General features: G+C 40.9%; 1 protein-coding gene and 1 pseudogene across 2 annotated transcripts in view; one reads left to right on the top strand and one right to left on the bottom strand.

Moving 5' to 3' along the window:
• Positions 1 to 26,977, top strand: part of LOC117034924 (zinc finger protein 665) — a 73,324-nt gene that overhangs the window by 31,062 nt on the left and 15,285 nt on the right. Inside the window, exons 1-3 of one of the 2 annotated variants that reach the window (XM_033128401.1) lie at positions 20,495 to 20,613; positions 23,439 to 23,526; positions 26,669 to 26,795. The exons of the other annotated variant lie outside the window; for it this stretch is intronic. Coding sequence (XP_032984292.1) covers positions 23,512 to 23,526; positions 26,669 to 26,795 — 142 coding nt within the window. The 5' untranslated portion in view covers positions 20,495 to 20,613; positions 23,439 to 23,511. Of the gene's footprint in view, positions 1 to 20,494; positions 20,614 to 23,438; positions 23,527 to 26,668; positions 26,796 to 26,977 lie in introns of those variants that run through there. 2 annotated transcript variants of the gene reach the window in all.
• Positions 12,511 to 13,469, bottom strand: LOC117034968 (vomeronasal type-1 receptor 4-like; annotated as a pseudogene).

Below are 26,977 nucleotides of genomic sequence, written 5' to 3'. Positions count from 1 at the left end.
CCTACAGAGGCCCCTGAGGAGGAAGCATGTCGGTGAGAGACCGGCCTGATCAATTCCCAGGGCCCCCCACCTTGGTATCACCCCGCGCCCTTGAGGGAACCCCACAGATCTGCTCCTTTCCCAACCCCTCATCTGTACGTGAGGCGGCACAACACCAATCCTGAGTCCCCAAATGCTCCCTGGATCCCAGTCTCCGACCGCTTCCACCACTGAACAACCCCCTTAGTGCCCACGCCCTGGATGTTCCTGCTTTTCTGTCACCACCACTCTGGCCCAAAAAGCAACATCCTACCTGTTCTATTAACGGGGCTGTCCCTGGAACTGTTTTTTCTCTTATTGGAGCTCTCCCGATTGGAGCAGCGTTCTGCTTCTGTGGATAAAGTGAGACTTTCAGTGACTGCCTGCAACCAGACATCCTCCAAAGACTAGTCCATTCTGGACACACAAGGAACCAAGGTTACAACCAAAACTCATTTCCCAACTGTTCCGAAAGTCCAGGGTCTGCAAGGCACTGGCTGCCAAGAGCAGCACCCAGTTTCCTGCCTGGGGAGACTGAGATACCCGTGCCCTGTCCCTCCTTCCCAGGAAAATAAAACTTTACCTGATCCAGCAAGGCAGCTACTTCTGCCTTTGAGTTCAGTTTTCTTGGAATTCTCTTCCTTATCTGTCTTGGGCTCTAACCCTGGAGAAAAGGAAGTTTAGGTGACTGACCTCCCGTGAGGCATACAGAAGAATCCTCTAGTCCATCCCTGACCCATATTTGTGGGCAATGCCCTCGCCGGAGGCTGTTCACCCAGTGTCAAGTGTGACCAGAGCAACGTGGTTCCAGGGGATCACTGTCACATTTGGAGAACCCCCTGGAAGGCTAAGTGACGTTCCCCATCACCTATCTCAAAATAAAACCGAACTGAAGACACTCAGTTTCCTGGATCCTACCCCTCCTTCTGCCCTCCACACAAACAGCCCAAGTCATTACCTCGCCTTTCAGTGCTGTTCTCTCGTAACCGGGAAGAGAAGTTCTTGCCATCTTCTTGGAATGGTTTCTCCTCCACATCTGAGCCCCTTTCTTCAAAGGAGTTCTTTTGGAGGGGGGGCTGTTCAGTGGGGCTTCGGATGGAGGGGCTATGGGGGTCTTGGTTTTTCGTTCCCGATTCCATCACAAAACCCAAAGGAAAGACCCTCCTTATGGTAAGTCCAGAGTCAGATATGCAGGTTGGCCTGATGGGCCTGCTTTTTATGAGCCCCTTCCCAGGGTGTGGCTCGCTCCTATTGGCTGAAAAATATTCACCTTCCTGCCACTCATCAGAGCCTCAGGTGGGCTGAAATTAGGAATGTGGCTGGTTTTGGTTTGTCAACAAGAGGTCACTGCCACCAGTCTAAGGCCAATAGGAGTCCACAATATGGGGTGTGGTAAAAAGAGACACTTTATTCAGGTAAACAGTTTGGAAACCCGGAGATGCAACCTCTGGTGGAAACCGGAAGTGTACGCTGCTGAGACAAACGGGAGGCCGATTTTCATAAATTACGCCCCCTACTCTCTGATTGGCCTACTTTTATGCAAATGAAAAATCCAAATTTGCACAGTCTGATTGATGCAAATAATACTGTCCTGATTGGTTGGAAATATACATTCTGGTTGGTGATTATGGATCTGCTCCGATTGGTCAGTAAAGATGCAAATGATGATATAGTTCGACAGTTCTGATTGGACAGCGCAGGCCTCAGCCCACTGGTTGAACTACATTACCAGGAACTTTTTTTTATAAGGGTTGACTCAGATGGCAGGAGAACAGTGCAGGGGCCTGGGAGCTCAGTCTGTGGTTTTTCCTTAAATGCAGAGTGTATGAGATGCCTCTCTCAGCAATGGCTGCCACACTCTAGTTATGAATTTGTGCCCAGTTAACCATGAGGAGCTCTTGGAAGATATATTCCTTATAGAGGCCTACATACATAAGGGAAAACTTTTGTAGGGTCCTGTCATAGAGTCAAAAAGCAGGATAGCAAAGGTCTGAGAGGCAGACAGACCGGAAGTCGGAACTCCTCCCCATCTTACTTCCCGCCCCAAACCCACCCAGAATTATTTAAGAACTTGCCCAGATTTCTGCTGCTTCTTCCACCATGAAATGAGAAGTGAGGGCTGTACATGGATTATAGAGGCTCATCAGAGGGATTTCTTCCATAGTAAAAATGCATCTATTTTCACTATTCTCTCTGATAATTTCATCTTATATGCAAGTAGGTCACAGGAAAATAAGTATTTATCAAATCCATTATTCAAGTGGCCCATGTCTCTCCTGTATCTTTAAGGACTAGATTTCACTGTAGGAAAAGTTGTAAGTTCATCTTACCTATGAATATATCTGACAGATATCAAATCTTTATATAAAAATGAAACCAGCAATAACCTAAAAATAATTCATTGTAAAAGTAGTTTCCCAGCAATGATTTATTTTCTTTCAAAGTAGAAATTTTAAACATTCACACAATTGATAAAAAATAAAGTGAACCTCTGTTTCCCCTTAAGACCACTTCAAAATGGGTCAGTGTTTTGCCAGTGTTGTATCATCCATTCCAATCTTCTCCTGGTGGGGGTTGGGTGGGAAATGGAGCTGGGATACTTTAATACAAATCCTAGAATTATGTATTTGTCTAATAAATAAGTTGTGAGCCATAAAATTTATCTCTAATAAATAATTCTTCAAGGATGTAGGAGACAACAAAGACCCACAGGTTATTATAACACAAAATTTTTTTTTAAATTTCTTAATGTTATCTAATATCCAGTTCACATTCACATTCTCCCAAATTAATCAAACACATTTTTTCAGCTATTATAAATTGTTGTCTTAATTTATTGTCTATCCAGTCTGATTTTTGAAAACATTTTCCTATTATATAATTACATGTTTTTAAAATTAAAGTTTATTGGGATGAATCAAACACATTTTTAAATTTCTTCCCCCCCTTCTTCCACCTAAACCCCTCCCCCCACTCTGGTTCAAGCCGTTGTTTTTCAGTCTCGTTGTGTAGGACACAGCTCCCTGGCCCATGCTGGTATTATGAGCCTTTCACTCCCCCTGACTGAGGCAGTCCATCGTTGGTTGGCCACTCAACAGCAGCTCACCGCAGCCCACAGCATGCTCTGGCTGTTCTTGGCAGCCCACCTCCAGGGAAAGTCGTTCACAATCTTAGCTGTAGAGGGCACAACCCACTGACACATGTGGGAATTGAACCGGCAACCTCTGAATTAGGAGCACAGCGCTCTAACCACCTGAGCCACCCGGCTGGCCCCAGGCCATTCTTAATCTTGGCTTTCACTGGAGCCCAGGAGGTCAGACTCTTCAAAGCCCTGGTTTCCAGTGAGCTCCTTGCTATGGGGAGACTGAGTTGTCCCATCCCCTCATGATGCCATTGAAACAGCCAGGAGGTTGGCATATGTGTAAATACTTTTTTAAATAGGCTTTATTTTCTAGAGAAGTTTTTGGCTCACAACAATGTTGAGCAGAAGATTCATTGATTTCCCATATACCCCTGCCCCTACACAGACACAACCTCTCCCATTGTGAACAGATGTATAAATATTTTAAAAATAGTATGTAGTGTTAAAAGCATATTGTTATATCTGGGTATTTGAAGATGCCTGGGAATTGCAAACACCAAATTATAGCGTGTTGTTTAAGTGTATACAAATAAGATTAAAATAAAGATGCTGAGGAATAGTAAACACCCAATAAAACATTCCATCCTTCGGGGAGGGGCAATGATGAGATCATGCGTGATTCGATTAGGCTGATTGAGTTATCCGGAAGGGAAGTGCTGCGGTCCCAGAGCGGGACAAAGTCCGACAGAAGGGACTTTCCCCTCAGTGGCCTCTTCCCCAGTTATATTGTAAACCTGTCTCCAGTGGCACTTTAGCTTCAATACATCTGAGAGGCTACCGACAGGCAGCAAGACAACAGGTTAGTTTCCATTACTGTTTGGGGTCTCAGTTTACCTCTGAGAAATATGAGAGTAGGAAAAGTCCATAGAGGGCCATTTTAGGTGTTGAAGTGTGGAAGATAAAAGGCAGGACTAGCTGCAGATGCAGGACTGGCTGTGAAAGATGAAAGGGAGGCTGGCTGCAGAACAAATCTAAACCCTTTTTGAAACATGTCCTTGAAACTTATCACGAGACCCCAAGACAGGATAAATAGTTAATAATCTGGGAGCCGCTAAGACCAGCTGCCACCAGCTAGAACCAACATGGGGAAAGATTTCACTTGGCATCGAGTGACCCTAGGAATTATATGGTCATTATAATACATTATTAGCACGGTAAAAGACTCATTCAGTGCCACTATTGTCGGAAACAGAAAGACCATAAAAGGTCACAAAATGGCCCACAGAGCCCTTTTGAGAACTCTCCACCCTTCCCAGAAAACCCCTGACTATTTATTCCTCCCGCAAATTTGAATATACAGCCCCTTAATTTAAAGGTACACCGATAATAGGCTCAAATACCAGCAGGACCGCTGCTGCTGCTCTGTCCCCAGAGTAGTCTGCTTTTCCCTTTTCCTCTGCTTGAATAAACTGATCCTTGCTTCACTTTTACCAGGCAGGAGTAGGCCTGTCTGTGTATGGAGTAGCCCACCTCTTGTTTCTCCTCTGCTTAAATAAATTTATCCTTGCTTTCTTTTCGGCTAGTCCTTGAATTCTTTTCTGCCCTCTGCCAGGGCAGAGGCATCGCCTAGCCTCCTGCAACAGAAGTAAGGATACTTAATTGTTTAACACTATTTCTTAGTACACAGCCTGATTCAAAAAATATTTCTAAAATGTTCTGTTCAAACGAAGGTCAAAATTTCCAAGGAATGATCACCCAGCACCTGATTTGTGTGGGGTGGTGGCTGAGCAGTCATGGAGCCCTGGAGCCTTTGATGGAGGGCTTTTAAAAACTGTAAGTGATTTACTAATTTATCTTTTATTCCAATGTATTCATGAGAACTTATTTTGAGCTATGTAAATTCAGGACCCTGACTCTAAACCCGTAATAAAACAGAGCAGTGCCTCGTCTGTGAAGTCCCCAGTCCAACATAGAGGCAAGAATGTTTCTGCCTTCGTTTATGGTTCGGACATGCTTCCTCACTGCTCAATTTTGGTCAATTAAAATGAAGAGCAAAACACACTTTATTCTACATTTTCAAATATGTTTGTCCCGAGATTAGACATAGCATTCCCAGATCATTTCTTTCCTGTTTCTATGGCAAAATTGCCTTTTCTTATTTGTAATATAATCTATAATGATACATTTTATCTTTTTTTATGACAGCTTGTAGTAATATATTCTATTTCTGATTTCAAAGAAATATATTTTCCTGATATATTTTATTTATTTTTCCATTAGATCCTATTTATTTTTTGATTAACTAATACCATCTTTTTCTTCCTTTTATAATATTTTGTTTTTATGAATCCAGTTTCTTGGTGAACATTTCTTATAAATTGTATGTTTGTTACAATGTGTCAATTTAGACTAAGAAATTTTCCCTGCACACAGGTTTTGCCCAGGTTCTACATTTTGACATAAAATACTTTATCTTTTATTTTCTTCTTTATGATTTCCATTTGAATTACATTTCTGATTTTAGGAATTTCATTTCAGGAATTTCCAGGAATGTATTTCATAGTTTGAAAATTATTTACTATTAAAAAGAAGTTAATATAGTATACATAATTTTATTAAATCTTGGAATTGTAAAATACCAAGTTTTCTAATGTATTGAGTTTTCTGAGAGACCAGCTACATGGTCTTTTTCCAAGTATTTTATGGTATACTATATAAGGTCTCTAATAAGGAATCTACATTTCATATATATCAAAGATGTTAAGTCTAATGGAGAAACTTTTGTTTTCATTTATCACCTTGTTTCTCACTCAGATTGGTACTGTGTTACAAGTAGAAGGATATGTACTGTGTTGGAAGGAAAGTATCACAGGTGAGATGGTAGGCAGAGAAGAGAGATGGGAGCTGACTGCATCCTGCATGTGGGAGATTCCAGGGCTGGGCAGAATCCAATGGTTTCATTTTCCACCTTCCACAGGGCAGCAGAATCCCTGGGACAGCTCCAATGCTCATGGACTCCAACACACTTTCAATGGAACAGGGCAAAGAATTCGTAAAGCAGCTTGGGATTCCACAGAGAGATGTGAGTAAGAGAGATGTTGGGCAAATGACACGTAAGAGGAATGAGGTGGATTCCAAGCTTAGTGTCAGTACTGAGGCAGGTTCTCCTCCCATGAGCAGGGGTGAATTTCAGTAACTAACAACATGGACACTTGGGCAGTGACCAATTGAATGGACATACAATGATCAGGACAGGGGCATATACAGCTGCTGTGGCCTCCGTTCCCACTTGGGGACCACCAGCATTCCCTAAACACTCAGCTCTCACCCTTTGATGCTACTCATTATGGGATTGGAGCAGAGAACCGTTACTTGGCATGACATTAAAGAACTCAAGAACATAGGAGTTTATCTTCTGTTATCACAAGGCTTCTTCCTATGTGCAGATCTCTGATTGTATCCTGATTCTCTTTTCTTTGTATCAGATTGACATGATGACAGAGAAATGGATAGTTGTTGCCACTGTGGAAGTTCTGCTATGGTTTCCTCTGATGCCAGGAGCGGATCCGAGTGCCCGCTGTGTACAGAATAGGAAATTTCAGCCGTCAGTGGAGCAGCCTCACACAACTTCACAGAGACATGGAGACTAGGAGGAGAGGTAGGATGACTGTCAGGGGCCATGGGGGCAGGGTTGGAGGGAGTCCCTACTGGGTACAGGTGTGGGCTGTAGGATTTCTGCCTGAACATGCCTGGAGGCTTCTGAATTGTATGTCTCTCACCATAACAGGCTTTTATTTGTGAGTTGCCTGCTGTGAATCTGCACCTATGTGCAAGCTTTCACAGGCATCTTCATTCTTATCCCTCTGTGGCTTTGGCCATGTCTCTGTTAAAAATTGGCATGTGCTTATAAGGGTCTGGTATGAAATTTTCAGATGCTCCTTAGCTTAACTATCAAATCTTTGCAAAGTTTTGTCAGAGGATCTGGCAGTATTTCTCAGTAAGAAGTTCTTTGAAAATTGTGGGTTTTCTAGAAATATGTGGGGACAAATATCCATGGTTGTTGGCTGCCCGATATTGGCTTTGATAAATCTTGGTAGATGTTTTAAAGTTGCAGGGAGTAGCTGGGTGAAAAGCTGGAACATAGGCCTAAATGACAATGAAATTCTCAGGGAGGAACTGTACGAGGAGCCCTGGTATCGCAAAGTCTCCAGAATCAGGCAAAACTAATGTCACCATTTCTATACCAAGAGATCTTTTCTAGGCAGTGTCCTATTCTGGGAATAACTAAAGATGGGAAAAGACCACAAAATGGAACATTGGTTCATGAGAAAACCAAGTCATTTTGGGTGTGACTTAGTGGTCATTAAGCCCCTCCCATCCCTACTCAGATAAGTGGGGAATATGAGGGACTTCTGTCTGTCTACATAATTATTTACTGTCCTTTCCTTGTGACTAGGAAACCCAACAGTCAATTTCTGAGGGAGAATGACCAGAAGCCCAAAGACATGAGGCAAATGGCAGGTCATTGCATTCACCCTCAGCCACAAGGACCCCCTCAGGCCCAGAACCTGAAGAAGCCACAGAAGGGACCGATGGGGCAGAGGACTCCCTCACCAAAACAGAAAGATTCCAAAGTACGTGGAGGCTTGGAAGTTTCAAGAATCAGGGGGTCTGCACGGACCCCATGAGTTTAAACATGAAAACATCTGTATCCATAATTGAGGTATTATATATCCGAATCTGGCCTGGATTATGGTGTCCTCACCTGGCCCATTGGCCCATTTGGATCCTCTGAGGATCAACCTTCTTCCCTATGTAGTGTCTTGTTCAGCTTGGTGTTTGTCCTATACTCAAATCCATTTCATAATCGTCACCTTCAGACACTAAATTCCTTCTTCCTTGATCCCTCTCTAAAATGGTCTTTGGGCAGGACCGTAATATCTTGTATTTTGGCAACTAATGGACCATATGTCTATGTCCTCTCCCCCAAACCAATACTCAACTCTAAGTGACTGTTCTTATATTAACCTTTGAAAGCTGCCTGTGATCACGTGATCATGCTGACTCACTAACCACCTTCCTTCACCCACAGGTGAAGTGCAACAACTGTGGGGCCTTTGGGCACAGGGCCAGTAGCAGGAGGTACCCCAGGAAGTTCTGGAGTGGGGCCCTTGCCCCGCAACCCTTGGGCTCCAATAAGAAGGATAACCTGAAACTCATGAAGGCCCAAGACCTCCAGACTGCAGGGTCCTTAAACAAGTTTGACAGAGAGAAGGAACCAAGACAGAGGTGAGGAATCTCCAGGTCAGAATGATCCCTGGGCAATGGAACCTCAGGAGATGGTGTCTCCCTCCACTCTTTCTGTGTAGCCATCTCAGGCAGAGACAGGAAAACTTGAGAGAAGTAAGCAAGAGCTTCACACCTTCCAGGGGTGACCACTCAGCTCGTTGTAGTCCTGAGAATCACTGGGGTGGGGCAGAGAATATCTTGGGATGTTGCACATGGTAGGCTGAGAAGCAGTAGAGTCTAAATGAGAGTGTTGAATGCTGAAACCTCAGTAGAAAAGGGGGCCCTTCCTGGAAATGAGGGCTGCCTCTCAGGTGATGGGGTGATGGAAGGAGTTGCCTTTGCAGAGTTCACAGGGGCTTCAATGCCTCCCTTACCCCAAAACAAAGGCGGGAACTGGGCCCCAGGAGTGTGCTTGGTTTGCAATCACTGGTGTAGATAGGAAGGTCAGGGGCATCCTGACAATTTTGAATTTTGACTTGTTCTGCAGGCAAGAAGAGCAGCAGAGAAAAATTCTACCACAGAAATTTCCTATGAGGCCCCGAGAGAAGCACCAGAGGACCTGGAAGGAATTCCCAGAATCAGGCACCTCTGTGAGGATGAGTCTTACCCCTGATCCCTGCTCTCTCTCTTCTCCATCTGTTTTGTTTCACTTCTGTGCTCCTCAGGTGGGTGAGGTTATGTTAAAACCCAGGCTGGCCTATAGGAGTCATTTTGTTTGTGTATTTTTCACATTCCAGTTTCTTTTGCTATTGTGCAAGTAGGTCAGCAAATACTGGTGAAGGCATTTATGTGCACATGTGGTGGCATCTATGGTGCCATCTGATGCCATCTATGATGCTGTATCAAGACAAGGCATCTTAAATTTTTGTAAATACTCCTAAATTGCCCTTCAAAAGGATAATTGCTATTTACACTCTCCACATTATGGGGGGGGAAATGTTTTTTTTTTCCTTGATTTTAACAACACGCAATATAAGGAAAATTTGAATTATCATATCTAATAGGCAAAATATTCATATTGGAATTGTAATCTTTCCCCTGACCACCTCTGAAGTGGTTATCTCTGCAAATGTACAATGATGATTTGCATGTTTTTTTGTGAAGTTTAGTTTTATATGTGTTGTCTGTTTAAATTGAGTTGTTTCTCTTTTTCTGCTAATGTAGAGAAATATCTAGTGTTTATTTATTTTCCCATACTATATCAGTCTACCATTTTCCCTTCGTCGTAAGTTGCTTGTTATTTCCACGTTTTCTATGATAGGGTTGAGTATGTTATTCCTTCACTGAATCCAGTTTGATAATTCTGACTCCTGTCTAATACGAGGTTTCTTCTCCCACAGCATCCCACGAGGCCAATGCCTGTCCAAACGACCAAGAAGAGACCTGTCTTGAGCCCTGTTCTCACAGGTCGGTCACCAGTCAAGACATGTGACTGGTCACCAGTCAAGACATGTGGTATGGGGTCATCCTGCTCTACACGGCCTCTTCAGAAAGCATCTGAAGTGAGGTTTGTGGACCAGCCCAAAGATGTGGGCTCACCCCACTGAGCTCCAAAGAGCTTCTTCCAGGACCCACTTCTCATTGCCAAGTCCCTAACTAGTGGGCCTGATGTTCTCTCCAGTGATGTTTCTTGTGCTGTCAGGAACACGTTAGTTCTGGGTCCTGTCTGTAATCCCCAGGTACATGTCAAACATCCCCACATAAACTCAAAGCCTCACACACAGCCTGCCACACAAAGATGTTGTCAGAACTCTAAATTCGGCATCCAGGAATGTCCCGAGAGGTCTTCCCAAGTACGCATTCAGATTTGCCAAAACACCCCCAAAGAAAGCAAGAATTGGCCTCTTCTAAACCTTCCAGTTAAATGCTCAGTGATCCGGTCTCGGGGTTCTCTGAAGTATAACACAAATTACAGATATTTTGATTACATTTGTATGGTTTCTCTCGAGTATGAATTCTCTCAAAACTACAAAGGTGTGAACATATGACAAAAGCCTTATCACATTCGTTAGGTTTTTGTAAAATGTTTTTCTCCTGTATGAAATCTCTGATGTACTTTAAGGTTTGACCTTTGGATAAAACCTTTGCCACACAAATTACGTTTGTGTGCTTTCTCTCCAGTATGTAATTTCTAATACTTGGTAAGGTTTCCAAATAGGGTAAAAGTTTTGCCAACACTAATTACACTTACAAAGTTTTTCTCCAATATGCATTCTCTCGTGATCCGTAAGGTGTGCGCTTTTGCTAAGAGCCTTCCCAGTCATTACATTTGTAAGATTTTTCTTTCGTGTGTGTTCTCTTGTATTGCGCAGGTAGCAAAGGATATTTTAAAATCACACTATATTTATTACAAGAGTTTTTGATACCAGGAGGAATTCCTTGAAATGAAGAAACTGAGTAACCACTGTTGACAGACTTCTCAGGTTGACTGTATTCATTAATTTTCTCCTCAGTTTGTAATTTCTGTTGGTCAGCCTGGTTGCCTGCAAACTTAATCCATTTCTTTTTTCCAAACACTGTATAAACTTGTTTCCAGCACTGTTTAAATTATTTTTCAGCTTTAAGAAATTCCTTATAAATATTGTCCTGCATGAAATATTGGTATGTATTATTTCTTACAGAAACACTCCCCTTTTGAGGAATATTAATTGAAGATTTATTATGTTGTTGATCTTTTCTACAAGTGAGATTTCTGTTATGGGTCAAAAGCATTTCTTTGTAATTTCTTTCTTCCTACCCCCACCCACTCTCAAACTCATGCATATTATCCCATACTTCCTTGAGGTCAAAATCCTTCATGCCATAGCTTTTATTTCTTTTCATTGTCCCAAGATATAAGTCATTTTTACTAATGTCCTAACTTGGTGGTAATTCCTTGATTGTAAATCCAACACAAAGGCTTCCTACTAGATTGGGAGATAAATATTTTATATTGAATTATGCAATTACACAAAATTTAACACCTATAATGAATACAGTTATGAAGTTTCTCAAGCATGGTCTTGAAACAGTATTGTGATATAATAAATGTGATAAAGAAATGATACCTCATAATTAGAAAGTTGATCTATGTACTGGTTATTATATAACTACAGGCATGGAATCACAATTGAGAGTTCAGACTGTATTCCTTAAGTCTTGATCTTTATAATAATGTATGTTTACTAATACTGTGTGTAATAATGTGTGGGGATGTGAGGCAAGCAAAAGGATGCTGTGGAGAGAGATTGTTCAATGGTGTGACTGCTGCCAGACTTTTGAGCTAGATCCAGCTAGAATTGGGACAGAACAGAGATTGCTTCCTGTAAATCCCCACAGAGACTGTTCGACCCCCATGCTCCAGGCATGCTGGGTTCTGAAACAGGCCCTTCCCCTTCCCCAGGCAAGCCTGTAGGTGTTTTACACTTATCTGGCTTGGCTCACACCCCAGTACTCCATCAGTCTTGCCCAGACCTATATAACGCCTTAGTGTCTGCTATGTGGTGCAGATATCTATGTCGTCTTACCACTGCCCAAGACACGCCTAGTACGTAAGTTCCTTTAGTTAACATTTACTGTAATGGTGGAGTCATCAACCTTTCTTTGGTCTCTTGGTTCTGGGAAATTTTATAAAAATAATCAGTGAACCAGCCAGAAGTCTGAAGGGATCAGCCTTGGGAAAGAGGCATTTGCAGGGGAAATCCCTGGTTGGCCACCTACTTCCATGTAGGGAGGGGTAGCCCATATGCAAGATTTGTGTGGACCACCACGTGAGTACAGGAACATCCTGAAAATGCCAGCTGATTTTATGTGTTTGTTTGAAGATGTATTCATTACACACTGTGGTGAGGAAGGAAAGTACATGGCCACAGATGTAAACTGTCCCCTCGTATGGGCGGTTTGGCCAGCCACTGACACCCGGCTAGAGGCAGAAGCCAGGGTTAGAAAATTAGAGAGAGAACTGAAACTAGGAAAAGATGTTAGAATGTCTACAACTCAGCATTGGGACTGGCTGATAAAGGTGCAGGCCAGAGAAGAGTGGGGGGTGGTGAGAAAGGTCCTTTGAACAGATTCCACTTATTTTATGGAAGCCATGAGGTCTCTGCTTGCATCTAATTCTATATTCATGTTTGTCACCCTATTTACACATTTCTCCTAAGATTAGGAGATTTTATATTTCTTAACCAGGCAAAGCAGACCCTGGAGACACTGGAGTCACGTCTTCGGGAGCAGAAAGGGACTGACAATGGGAAACACAGAGTGATTACTGAATTGGTGTTCAAGAGGAACCATTGGGAGGTGCTCACCAGGAGAAGGATGTTTGGTAGCTCTGGACTCAGAGGAGGACCTGGAGGAGATGCTGGTCCTGTGAATGTGTGGAATGCTCTGCTTGTGCCTGTGCAGGATGAAAACCATGAAGCCCAGAGCTTGAGCCCCAAACATGAAACCTTAGGTAAGTATAGCAATGCTGCATGTAATGATTCTCTGCCTTTGTCCAGACAAACAGTAAAACACCATCTGAAACTTTTTCTGTTTGTGATGTTTTTGTTGCTCAAATTGCTAGTCATGAACATAGGAACAATGACATTTACCAGCATTTGCAGGACCCAGCACAAGAAAATTGAAGGGACAATGCACTTGAGAGCTTTCACTTTAAGCTCGGCCCACCTGGAGTTCCTGGGTCTGATGGTGATAGCCTGGAAAACACTCAGGAGGCAGGGGGTGCCAATGGACACCGCTCCGCCCACTCCCTAAACGGGGAAAATCTGCATCCAAAATCACCGAGAACGTGAAACCCACCAAAAGATGACATTGTATAGTGGATTCCACTAGAGAACAGAACCAAGGAGCTGGCCACAATCAGGTTCTTGACTTCAAATTTGTGGACTTTAGCCTACACCCAGTGAAGTAAACGAAGAGATAATGGCAAAAAAGAGAGAAACGGCCCAGGATTCTGAATGTAGTCTGTAACAAGATCATTCCTACTGCCAAATCCCTGGCCATCCTGTCAGTTCTCAATGGCTCACTTCTCAAATGGGTATTTGTCTTCTGAGTTAGAGGATCTTGCATGGAAATATGAGGCATAAACCACGTGCATCATGTCAGCTGAAACCCAACGCTCTCCACTTACTAACAGTTTCTACTTGAAATAATGACTTAAAGTTTTTCTGTCATTTAGAGGCTTCCAAGAGTTGAATGTATACCCATTAAAGAACACTTTCAAAGTATGAATCACTGCTGTGGAGGCCACACATGTGGTAGTTTCTTTGTTCCTCATAAATTCATGAGGCAGCACTATTGCATGTCTCGGAAAGATGAGGAAAACATGGGCACAGAGAAGTTAAAGGTTTCATCTAAATTCACTCACTAGTTAGGAGCAGACTGGAATTTGAACCTGGCTGGGCTGATAACAATGATAGATCATTTAATCCATAATATACTAGTTAGCTGTGATCTTCATATAACTGGATCTAAGTTTAGTTTTCTTTTTGTACCTGGCCACTTCAATTTAGATTGGTGGTATTGTATTTTAAAATGTTGGTAATGACGGTTCCACTAATTTACAAAGGCTTATTCTAGAGGCAAATGTAAACTTTGACTAAAGCTCTAGAGATCTGAAAAAACGTAGATGCACCGATTGCAGGATAAAACTGCAGGTACCTTTCCCAGGACAAGCTGGGTTTAGTGACTATGAGAATGGCTCAATATTAGCCTGGCAACAGAAAGACTCAGTTGCTTTATTGCAGGAGCAAAAGTACAATGGCAGGAGTCACAGGACTCTGGGACAGGAAACAATCAGAAGTAGTGTATGGTAGAAACAAAATTATTACTAAATTCAGATCATATACACATCTGTTTATTAATACCTAAATTAGATAACATTATTAGGAAAGAAAGATTTGTGTGAAAGATATTAAAATATAAGACACATGCAAAATTGAATGTTAAGGCAAAATTTGTGTATTGTATAAATGACAGACGTCTTTTGGATTGGTATTATAATATTCAAAAGCAGCAGAAATATCACAAGGTATCTTTGAGACTAAATAGTTGTCTGAAACTTATAAAGTTATATTTTTCTTAATCCTGTTTCTCTAAGTGGGAAGTCTCTCCATAATCAGTAGAGACACAATTACTAAATATGTTAAGCACTAAATACCCCCAGAGTTAGAGAAGATATTTCTGTTATAGTAGCTGCTATTAGATTCATTGTTTCTGCACAGGGTCAGATGATTCCTATGGATTCATCCTACTGTTTATTACAAGCATGGAGGTATTACAGGTGCACCTCTAGAATCCTGAGAAGCATGTCTCTGATTCCTGTCCAGTAGGCTGAGCAGGAGATTGACTCTGGACCTACGTTCCTTACACATTAAAAATCAGGTTTCTCAATCACTGGACTAAATATGATAATCACCATGAGTGAGGATTACCCTACATTGCATTAGAAGCCATCAGGAATTCGTGCAGGTCTAGGACCCCATCTCTCTTTACTAGCTCAGCTCAAGCTTCAGGAATCTTCCATCTTCCTACATGGCTTTGGCACTGGAGCAGGTTCATTCACAGAAGAGTTCCTTTGGCCAATATGTTCACTTACCCAGACTCCTGATACAACGGCCCCCTTATAAATTCTACCGCTCAGATTGATGTAGAGAATATTCACCCACTTCTTCCTACTGTCTTTAAACAGTATTGTGACATAATAAATGTGATAAATAAATGATACCTCATAATTAGAAAGTTGATCTATGTACTGGTTATTATATAACTACAGGCATGAAATCACAATTGAGAGTTCAGACTGTATTCCTTAAGTCTTGATCTTTATAATAATGTATGTTTACTAATACTGTGCTTAATAATGTGTGGGGATGTGAGGCAAGCAAAAGGATGCTGTGGAGAGAGATTGTAAGTGAATTAGTGGGGGTTTTTGTTGTTGTTACAACTTGTTTGAAGAATTCCTAGCAGCACCAAGTCTAGGGGGTCCATTGGTTGCTCCACATGTCAAAAATAAATACATGAACAAACTGTAAAAAAAATCCCTCAGAACCACTGCGCAGCCATATCTTTCTGCCTCCCTCTTTTCATCTATATTTAGTTACCAACACATGTAAGATTGTTTTTAATGATCAGAGATAGGGTGAGCTGTTTCACTCACACTTCTGACACCAACTATGTACGGGTTTTCCCCACACCAACCAATTCTCCAGTTCTCTGGATACCAACTGGGTGTCCTATAATTCAGTTCAATTCTGAAACCAACTATTCGGAAATTTGTCCAGATCCCAAAGATTAAGGACTCAGTCCCACAACACTGCCCCAACTTTAGATGTTAGTCCTCAGTCCTGGGCCTACCAGTACTTCTGACTGACTGGCTACAAATTCCTGAGTAGAAGTGGTGGTATACAGAGATCAATTCTCAATTTATTCCTGACCTTAACAGAAATGCTCCTAACTTTTGACCATCAATTTAAAGGTCTATATTCATTGTTGATGGATACTATAGATCAGATTAACTTTCCTCCTGAGTGCTGAGCATAGATTTCTATTTTAAATATAACGGAGTGTTGAAATGTTTCAGGTACTTTGCTGAAGCTATTAGCATAATGGAGATAGAGGCTCTCATCACACCACAGCAGGGTGTATAACACCACAGGCATTATAGGTTAAAATATCAGGCATTACAGGAATAAAACCTACTCAGTCATGTTATATATTTTAATGATTCATTGTGCACCAAACTTCAGGAGTCAAACCGCTTTCTTTTTATGTCTTAATATTAGCAATACTAGCAATATTAGATATTTTAATCTTTTCTTCTGTATTGAAAAAAGTCTGTAAATGAGAAGAACTGCCAATAACTTGAAAAAGTGGGGAAGTTTCCTGAATCAGAGAGTGTCAGTGAATATTTCAGTTTTCAACGTATGTATGTTTTTCTGATTTCTAATTCTTTTAATTAAGTTTTAATAACCTGTATTTGTGGAAATTATTTTCTTCTCAATTTAAAATTAAATAAGATAAAGATGTTCATAATAATCTCTATAGGGTTTGAAATCTCTTTCAATAGTCTTATCTACTATTATTAGTATTCAAATGTGTCTTTGCACATTTTAAAATCAGTATTTCAAAAGGTTTGGCTACTATATCCATTTCAATAAGACATTAGTTTTATTCTACTTTTCATTATGTTAAATATAATTTTCATTTGTGCCTTTTGTTGGATTTACACTATATTTTTTTAATTCTTGAATTGGATCTGTAGGACTTGGACTGTCCAGCAAACTTCTAATATTTGAATTTGCAGCTATCTTTTTAATTCTGAATACTTTTTCATTAAATAAATGCCACAAGTTTGATACAAGAGTTTTTTTTATCTTTTCATATACATAAATTCTAGTTATGAAAACCAACAGTAATTGTCTTTCAGGTTTTCACTATTTTAAAATTTCTGAATGTACAGTTTTCCAATTATGAGTATTTGATGGATGATAAATTGTCTTGTTACAAAATATTTTGCAGTTTTTGAAATTTTGTGGTCTACCACGTGGTGCTGAACAAATGTCCTTTCTATATATGTTTTTGACACAGGGTTGAATATATTGTCCATCTTTTAAAACTCATTAAAATTTTTTGGATCCTTGGGCCGGCCTGGTGGCTCAAGTGGTTGGGGCTTCGTGCTCCTAACTCCGAAGGCTGCCGGTTCGATTCCCACATGGGCCAGTGGGCTCTCAACCACAAGGTTGCCAGTTCAACTCCTTGAGTGCCGCAAGGGATGATGGGCAGCGCCCTCTGCAACTAAGATTGAACACAGCACCTTGAGATGAGCTGCCACTGAGCTCCTGGATGGCTCAGTTGGTTGGAGTGCAACCACAGGGTTGCTGGTTCGACTCCCTGTAACTAGCAATGGCAACTGGACCTGGCGCTGAGCTGCGCCCTCCACAACTAAGACTGAAAGGACAACAACTTGAAGCTGAACGGCACCCTCCACAACTAAGATTGAAAGGACAACAACTTGACTTGGAAAAAAGGCCTGGAAGTACACACTGTTCCCCAATACAGTCCTGGTTCTCCTTCCCCAATAAAATCTTTAAAAAAAAAAATTTTTTTTTTGATCCTTAAATCTAACAATCACAAATAGGGCTAATATTCTAACCTATCTATGTGATTGAGGAATTGTCCATTTCCCCCCTTTTTGATTCTATTGTTTTGATCTTTTGTATTTTTCCTAAGGAAAAATCCACATAAACAAAAAGACTCTGGTCATTCACCCCCACCCTCATCCTCTGCTGTCCTGGAAATGGTGATGGTGCTACCATACATATATTTCCTCAAGTAGAGGACATGGGAGTGCACACTGACTCCTGTCTTCTCTCAAGCTAACTGAGATGTTCACTTACTACAGAATATTTCAGCCTCTCAATATCACAATACCTGGTTGGATTTTATTTTACTTGTCATATTTCCTAGCTGTCCTCTGAACTCTTTAAAAACATCCTACAATGAGATACCACCTCACACACACATTAGGATGGCTACTATTAAAAAATCAGAAAACGAGTGTTTACAAAGAAATTGTAAACCTTGTTCACTGTTGGTTGGAATGTAAAATTGTGCAGCTAATATGGAAAATAGCATGGCGGGTCCTCAAAAAGTTAAACTAGAATTAACATATCAAAAATATCACTTCTGGGTGTATACTCCAAAGAACTAAAAACAGAGACTCAAAGAGACACTTGTACACCCATGTTCATAGCAACATTATTCACAATAACCAAAAGGAAGAAGCAACCCAGGTGTCCATCAAGAACTACTCTTCCCCATTAATTTCTTTAAGACTTGTGACAGGCCCTTTGTTTACCTAAAAAAAAGCCAGATGCAGACCTTCCAAATTCCCATCCTTTTGATTACCAAATTGTTTGTCTTGACTGATCAAAGGGAATAATACTTGGTAACATGGCTTAATCAAACTTTACATGAACCTCCCACTCCCAAGGCCCTGAATGTAGTAACACTCTTGACCACTGTAACTCAGAACAACCCTGCTGCTACATCTGCTCCCAAGGGTAGGTGACTTAAGAGTAAAACATTCCCTGATAAACAAATAGGTCACACCACAGGTTCCTCTACTCCCACATATAAGGATTTTTCTAAGCTGTTTACTCCCAGTAGAAAAGAAAAGCTCTTTTCTCTGACTTTTGCAACATTTGCAGATTTTGTGGTTGAACATTTTCTCTACTGTAATAACCTTTTTGAATAAAATCTCTCCTTACTACGGGGTTTAACAGTGGTAAATATTTCAGTTGTTCCATCTGTGTTCAAAAATGGATATTCTTTATTTATTTAAAATATATACACAGGTGAAACTAGTTCCTGTGTTTACACACTTTTGAACCATTAATAATTTGCATGTTTCATAATTATATTACAAAGAAACATATATCAAAATATTCCTGTGACTGGAGGTACATCTTTCGGAATATTTTTCTTGTGAATATGCCCATTTTGCTGCTTTGAAAATTGTACAGGCAACAAAACTCCTCATAACAAAATAGATTGATAACTTTTGTCTATAATCAGCTTCTCCTCTACTGTTCTGTGTTCAATGGAAAGTTGCACTATCAACTCATTTCCTTGCTTGGAATCACGGAAGTCCATGCTGAAACTTCTTTCTTACCAAAATGGCTAGTTAACAATACTGCATAAAACAATAATCTACCTTCTAAAGATCCCCCAAATCTATCCCATTCACTACATATTTTAAAAAATGTACTAATATATCTTCTTGTATCTTTGGGTGATGTCAGGACATACTTCTCATTTTTACCTGAACATATGTTAAATATATTAATTTTCCCGTCTAAACATAATAGTTCAATTGATTGTGATTTCTCTAATGGATGAAAACTTCCAAATGTCAGAATGTGAGTAAACATACTTTATAGTTGATATCAACTAAGGGATACTGGCATAAAAATATTGAGGGTAGAAATGAAGTTACTGGTTATTTGATCACCTACTTTTACTTTCTTTAGGGTTCCTATTAAAGACAATATAACTCCCTACTAAATGCCCAGAGAAATACTGCAAAATTGATGATTGTTTAGGTAAAAATAGATCCCAACGTCTTCTAAAAATCCATATATTTTACAGTTTGTTATCCACACCTGACAGAACATTCAGAAATAGAAAACAAAGAGCTAAATACATTAGTTTTAAAATAAACTTTCTAATTACTCTCAGAATGAACAGATAATTAGAAATTACATTAAATTTAGATACTATTGACTTAAATGTGAACAAGTATGTCTGACATGTATTTGAAGGTAATTTATCTCAAGTGTGAAACAGAATAAGAATTATAAGTAAACAATGCAATTTACAACAATTTTCAAAAAGTTATTTCTTTTTTAAAGCAATGTTTAGTGACCTAGATAACCACATGGCCGTAGTCCTCCACGCCTCATACCCCAGGTCGTGTTCCCATGAAAGCCTCTGGTACTGAGCAGTGCTGAGTCTTGGCTTCAGGAGTGAATTGGGATAAAAATATTAATAGAAATGCTGTTTTGTTGGGTGTCAGTGTGACACGGTCTATGCTACCCAGCAAGAGTTTTCTATTTCACATTCTAGTTTGTAATCCCTACACAAACTCCACTTGTTTAATTAAACTGTACAAATTAATTCTAATAGCAGAAATTTTCCTGGATCCAACCACCGACCCACATCCGCCCACTCACTGCAGATCCCAATTCCCGCTGAGTTGCTTCCGCCTCATCCGCAGGAGTTACGTGCAACCCGCCGGGCATATATAGCTTTTCATTAAAACCGTTCACATCGTCTGAGTAGAACATCTTAGTTGCCAACATAAGTGACCACAGAACTGTAAGTCTATAGCTTAAAACTGTTAGAGCTAGTAATTTTCAATAGGCAGAAAGCAACCAGACGGGTAAGACAGTACAGGATTCCCAAACCCGGAAAAAACACCTTGTGAGATAGGTGGAGGAACCGCCTGGTCCCGGCCCCGCCCCCGCCCCCGCCCCGCGCCGCCCCGCCCGGCCGCACCGACCGCGTCTTTCTGCCCCCGCGCGGCGCCTTGCGCAGGACGGACCTCTCCCCACGCCCCGTCCCCTACAGGTCGCGCTCCGTGTAGGCCCCACCCCCAAGCCGCCCCGCCTCTTCCCTCCGCGCGGGCCGTTCCCAACAGACCCGGAAGCGGAGAACGCAGACCGGAGGTCGCGGTGTGGGAAGTAAGTGTCCGTCTTTCTGTTTTAAACCTGCGTCTCGCGTCCCCCATCTCAGTGCTGGCGTCTGAGGTCTCCGCGGACCTGGAAATCCCACATCCGCCCCTCTCCCCCAAGTAAACGTCTGACGTCGCTATGACAGGCCCGGGGCGCTTCCCTTTGGGTTTAAAATGGCTCTGAGGCTGCTCCCTGCCCTCGGCTTTTCTGTCTTTGGTCCAAGTAGACACCGCGTTTCGACTCGTTTTCTTCCTTAAGTCCGTTTGCCGACCTTTCTGCTCCTCCTGCGGCGTTAAAATCCATAGGCGAGGTGGATTCGCGGCCTCCCACCTCGCCCTCTAGGCCCCTCTGGGCTGCACCGGTCACCCCGCCCCGGCAGAGACCGCATCCTCTTCCTGGTTCTGGGATTCTGGAGACTCCACCCCTCTCCTGAGACACTCTCCCTGCCCCATCTGCACGCGTCCTCAGGCCGGGTCCTTCTGTTCCCAGTCCTTCCCTTCATGGTCATCCTTTCCCTGACACTTCTTTGGGGGAGGTGACCCGGGCCTGATTCGTGGCACCCCGTGTTCTTCCATCCCAAACTCCATCCCTGTGGAAAATGTGCTTTTCGTGGAGGCTCGAGTGTCTTTCTGTCTTGTGCAGCAGCATTGTTTCCTGCCTATTTCAAGTTAGTAGCTTTAACAGTTTCAAGGTAAAAGCTTACAGGCATCTTACTCCATCCCACTCCTGAATGTGCGGGGCCAAGGGGTTAGAAAACAGCGACTGAGAAAGCAATAGGAAAACTGAGAAGAGAAGAATGAGGGAGAACAGATGGCAATGTAGAGAATGAGTGAGGGACTTGCAAAGAGACAGTAAGAGTGGAAGAGAATAAGCTGTGAAAGTAGCAGGGGGAGAAAAGCAGGATCTCCAAGAAGATAAAGGTGAGCAAATAGGAGAGGGGCCTTTGGTAGGTTAGGTAGGAGCAGGGGCAACAATGGTGAGGCACGTCAGAGTGGGGCAACAGGATAAAACAGTTGGATTTATGGACCATAGAGCCACGTGGTACCTATGACTGAAAGTAGAAGAAAGGGTCACCAGAGGAACAGGAAGAAATGGCAGGAAGGAAATCTACCGAGATTCCCCAAAAATAAGACCTAGCTGGACCATCAGCTCTAATGCGTCTTTTGGAGCAAAAATTAATATAAGACCTGGTCTTATTTTAATATAAGACGGGGTATAATATAATATAATATAATATAATATAATATATACGTACCGGGTCTTACATAAATTTTTGTTCCAAAAGACGCATTAGAGCTGATGGTCCAGCTAGGTCTTATTTTTGGGGAAACACCGTAGGCACCTGAGGATGCCATAGAGTGGGGAGGAAGGGAGTGTGACAGAGAAGAAGGAATATAACAATAGAGAGGGAGCCAAGATGGGGGAAGAAAGTGGTGATACACAGCAAGATTGGGGACAATCAGAAAAGTTGGGGAGAAAGCAACAAGGGGGTAGAAGTTACTGAGTGGGGCAGGTCAGATGTGAGAGAAGGAATAGAGAAGGGGAAACAGGACAGGAGAGGGGGACAACGTGAGCAGAATAACAACAAAAAAAAGATATAGAAAAGGACAGAGGGAAACACATAATAGTAAAGAAACGGGGGGGATCCACGTCTGGGTATAAACCAAAAGGAAATGAAAACATATTTTGAAGAGATATCTGCACTCCCCAAGCATTACTGCATTATTTACAACAGCCAAGATGTGGAAAAAACCTAAATGACTTTAACACATGAATGGGTAAAAGAAACGAGGTATATTTATCTATTTATGATGAAATATTATTCATTCATAAAAATGAAGGAAATCCTGCCATTTACTGCAACATGGATGAACCTGGAGAATATTTTGTTAAGTGAAGTAAGCCAGACAGAGAAAGACAAATATTGTATGATCTTGCTATATGTGGAATCTAGGAAAGTCAAACTCAAAACCGGAGAGAAGAGTGGTGTTGACCAGGGGCTGGAAGGTGGTAAAAATGGGGAGATGGTGGTCAAAGGGTACAAGCTTTCAGTTGTAAAATGAATAAGTTCTAGTTATCTAAAGTACAGCATAGTGGCTATGGTTAATCATACTGTGTTATATGCTTGAAATTTGCTGAGAGAGAAATCTGAAGTGTTCTGACCACACAGAAAAAAATGGTAATTGTGAGTTGATGGACGTGTTAATTAAATTCATTGTGATAATTATTTCACAGGGTATAAGTATTTCAAGTGACCACGTTGTACTCCCTAAATATACACAACTTGTATTTGTCGATTATGCCTCAGTGAAAGCGGAAAGGAACAAGCAGGTGGGAGGTGGTCCTGAATCCTGCTTCACATTAGATTGCTGAGGCATTTTGCAGTGACATCTCTTGCCTCTTGACCAGAAAGTCTCATTCAAATATTGGGGTGGGTCCAGCCTCAATAATGTTCAAGGTGCTTCAGGTGATTCTAATCTGTATCCATCACTGAGTAGCAAGGCTCTGGGTCCTCCATTTCTGAGGGCTGAGATCTGGAGTGAGGGTGAGTGCGGCTTGGCTCTGCATGGGGTTTGGGAGGGGGTGACCTGAAGGGGAGTGTGGAGTCAGCCGAGGTCCCCACAGCTGCAGTGTATGTGAGGGCCCCACCAGGAGGGGAGCCTGATCTGAAGAAAGAGGTGCAAAACTCACTTGTTGGTCTTAACTAGGAGTTTACTGTTCCTGAATCTACCCTGTAGCAGGGGCAGCAGACATTATATTTTCCATGTGCCGAGGTCTCCCCTATGGGTCTCCCCACTGTGTGGTTGGTAAACAGTATATTTTTAACTTTCCAGATTGACTTCTAAAGACTCTTGCCTGAGGAAGAAGCCCAGAAGAGGAGGCAGAGGAAAGAAAGAGGGGTCAGGAATGGCTCTTTCTCAGGTAGTCATATTCTTGGTTGATAGTTGTGTCTGTCCTTCCTGAAATGCCCTTCTTTGACTTGCTGATCTTCTGGCCTGAAGTATTCTGCCTGACACTTGTTTCTTCACACTCAATCTGGGCCTTCCTTCAGTTCCCCTCTTACATTTCTGGTTTTAGTTATGGAATTGTCTCATGTTCTTAGTCTACCTAAGGGTTTGTCAATTTGTTAATTTTTCAAAAACCCAACTCTTGGTTTGTTGATTTTTTTCATTTTTTAATTTTCTATTTCATTTATCTCTGTTCTGATTTTTCTTATTCTTTCCTTCAGGCAAATTTGGGTTTAGTTTTTTCTAATTTTTCAACTTCTTTCAGGTGTAAAATATATTTCTTATTTGAGCTCTTTGCTTTTTTTAAATGTTAAGCATATACCACAGTAAATGTTCGTCTTAGTGCTGCTTTCACTGAATCCCATACATCTTGATGCTTTGTATTTTCAGTTATATCCAGACATTATAAAAATTTCCTTGTGATTTCTTTTTTGACCTACTAATTGTTTAAAAATGAGTTTTTTAATTTCCACATTTTGTGGACTTTCTCTGTTTTCCTTCTGCCATTTGTTTCTAGTTTTGTTTCGTTGTGGTTAGAGAAGATACTTTTTATGGTTTCAATTTTTAAAACTTTGTTAAGATTTGTTTTGTGGCTTAATATATGGTCTATAATAGAGAATATTCCATTGAGAAGAATGTGTTTTCTGCTGTTGTTGGGTGGAGTATTCTGTGTATGTGTTAGGTCCGATTCGTCTATACTGTTGTTCAAGTCCTCTGTATCCTTCTTGATCTCCTGTTTGGTTGTTGTATCCATAAATAAAACTGTACTTCTGGAGTCTCATGCTATTACCGTGCTGATGCCTCTTTCTCCCTTCATTTCTCTCAATGTTTGCCTCGTATATTTGAGAGTGCTAATTTTAGAGGCATATATATTTATAGTTGTTATATGTTCCTGGTGAATGGACCCTCTTATTATAAGGTCCTTGGTCTCTTGTCACAGTTTTTGTCTTGCAGTTTGTTTCGTCTGATACAATATCGCCACCCCTGCTGTCTTTAAGGTCCCGTTTGAATGGAATATCTTTTCCCCTCCTTTTATTTTTAGCCTATCTCTGTCCTTAGATTTGTGAATTTTAACAGTTCCAGCTCTTTGGGAGTCTCTCTCTCTCTCTCTGTCTCTCTCTCTCTCTCGATTTTTTTCTCCTTTTCCTTCTACTGGTCCCTGCTCAGGCATACTGTACAGTGGTGCATGGCAGGAGCCACGTCCAGCCCCCTGTTCTCCACTGTTATTGCAGAAGAAATGCATCCAGTATTTGCTGCTGATCATGATTCTTGTGAAATGATCTTCCTTAATGACAGTCTTTTCCCCCAATTTCCTTTTTGTCATGATTTTTTTTTAAAATTTATTGGGGTGACAATTGTTAGTAAAATTACATAGATTTCAGGTGTACAATTCTGCATTACATCATCTATATTTTCATGATTTTTAATTAAGAATTTTTTCATGTATATACTAGTGTGATGAGTTCTTAAAGTTTAATTTGTTAAATTAATGCATAATACTCATCACTTTTTAAATCTTGAATCATTGTTTTATGAATGGAATAAGGGAATAAACTCTGGTTTTTGTTTTGCTTACATATCTAAATTTAAATGGATAAAGTTAATATTTTTGAATGTAGGTATTTTATAGAGACTGGAGTTAAAGAATTTTATTTTTTGTACATGTTGTACTATTTTTTTTTACTATCCTACTATAGAATAATGTTGGCAAACTAAATTAAGTACAACTGATACATTTTCATTGTCCTTAAGATGCTGAAATACACATGAATAAAACTGATTAAAAAAAAAATCCAGAAATTGTCATCGAGACACAACTCCTCATTTCAGTTAATTTGTGTGTTTGTATGTGTGTGCATGAGTGCATGGATATTGAAGTCCATCGATATTATAAAAGAGCTCATCATTTCATAGATAAGTTTTATATTTTTTTAACAGTTGAAGTGATAAATATATTCTATGGCCTTAAATTTTTCTACACAGTCACATGAATTATTTAAATAGTAATAGTAATATATGTGCACGTGTATGCTTGTGTGCATATAATGACCTTTTTTACTATTGCATATTGTTAACCTTGAACTTCATTCTGGTCTCTCAGAAAACCATCTGCCAATACACTTTTAATGGTATGTCTGTTACTTCATTGTTTGATTCTTTACATTCTATTCTAAAGCTTTTCCATCTGAGTTCAGGTGTTTGCTGTGCCATTTCTTAGCTGTTTCATCTGAGGTGAATTTCTTACAGTATCTGTGACATAGTTGTCTCCTCAGTAAGATGGGACCACATCTTCCTCTAATGAACTATCATGTTGATAAATTAATATATGAGAGAACAATGCTCAGCACATAGGACAATGCTTAGCATTTAGCACATTCAAAAATTTTAGTCATTGCTGTTGCTGTCATCATCACAATTTGACTTTTCTGTCTGATCTGATTATTATGTCCATTTTGGAGGAAGGCAGAGAGCCCTGGATTGTGAAGGGTGAGGTGAAAAATAGCAAAAGACCCAAATCAGTTGGAATGTATCAAACGTGTGAATACAGGTAAGAGCTCAGAAAGGGAGAGAGGAAGCCACGCCATTACTAGTGTTTGAGAAACTCTTCCATTTTGGGAGAGTTCTAAGGGAAAACAGATGTTTGTTTCTTGTGAACTCAAATTTTTCTGACCTTTCCTTAATGGCACTGAACTTTGTCATCTCTGAAGATACCAGTCATGCTGTAGCTCATCTAGACATTGAATATCACTCAGTGTGTAGAACATAACATCTAACACTTCTGTATAGATAACTGGGTATTGAATTTTTATTTATATATTTCATGTATTATGCACAAAAGTGAGATACCCACATTGATTTGAAGGATATCATAATTTCTTATGGAAAATCATGGGAAATTAAAATTAGAGATACACAACTTGCTCCAAATTCCTTTATGTGGATCTATCAGAAAACACACTTCAATCACATTAATTCTTAACGCCACTCTCTTCATATTGTGTGAAGTTAAGAACTCTCTTCATGGCTCCTTTGGTGAACTGTGTTTTTCATTTCAGGGACGGTTGACATTCAAGGATGTGTTCATAGAATTCTCTCAGGAGGAGTGGGAATGCCTGGACCCAGCTCAGCGGAAACTGTACATGGACGTGATGTCGGAGAACTACAGGAACCTGCTCTCCCTGGGTGAGGATAACTTCTCTCCAGTAGTTGGGATCTGCCCTGGATATTGTTACCTTTTTCCTTGTATGCCTCCTGGGAGCCCGTGCGGTTTGACTTGAGTCAAAATCTAGAGTTCACTTGACTGAGATCAAAACCCTGTTTACTCAGAAATGAATAGCTTAATCATTATCTGGCATCAGGACTTT

The sequence above is a fragment of the Rhinolophus ferrumequinum genome, chromosome 15, assembly GCF_004115265.2.
Source record: "Rhinolophus ferrumequinum isolate MPI-CBG mRhiFer1 chromosome 15, mRhiFer1_v1.p, whole genome shotgun sequence".
Lineage (NCBI taxonomy): Eukaryota > Metazoa > Chordata > Mammalia > Chiroptera > Rhinolophidae > Rhinolophus > Rhinolophus ferrumequinum.
The sequence above is the reverse complement of the archived record's forward strand: the minus strand, read 5'-3'. Positions and strand labels throughout refer to the sequence as shown.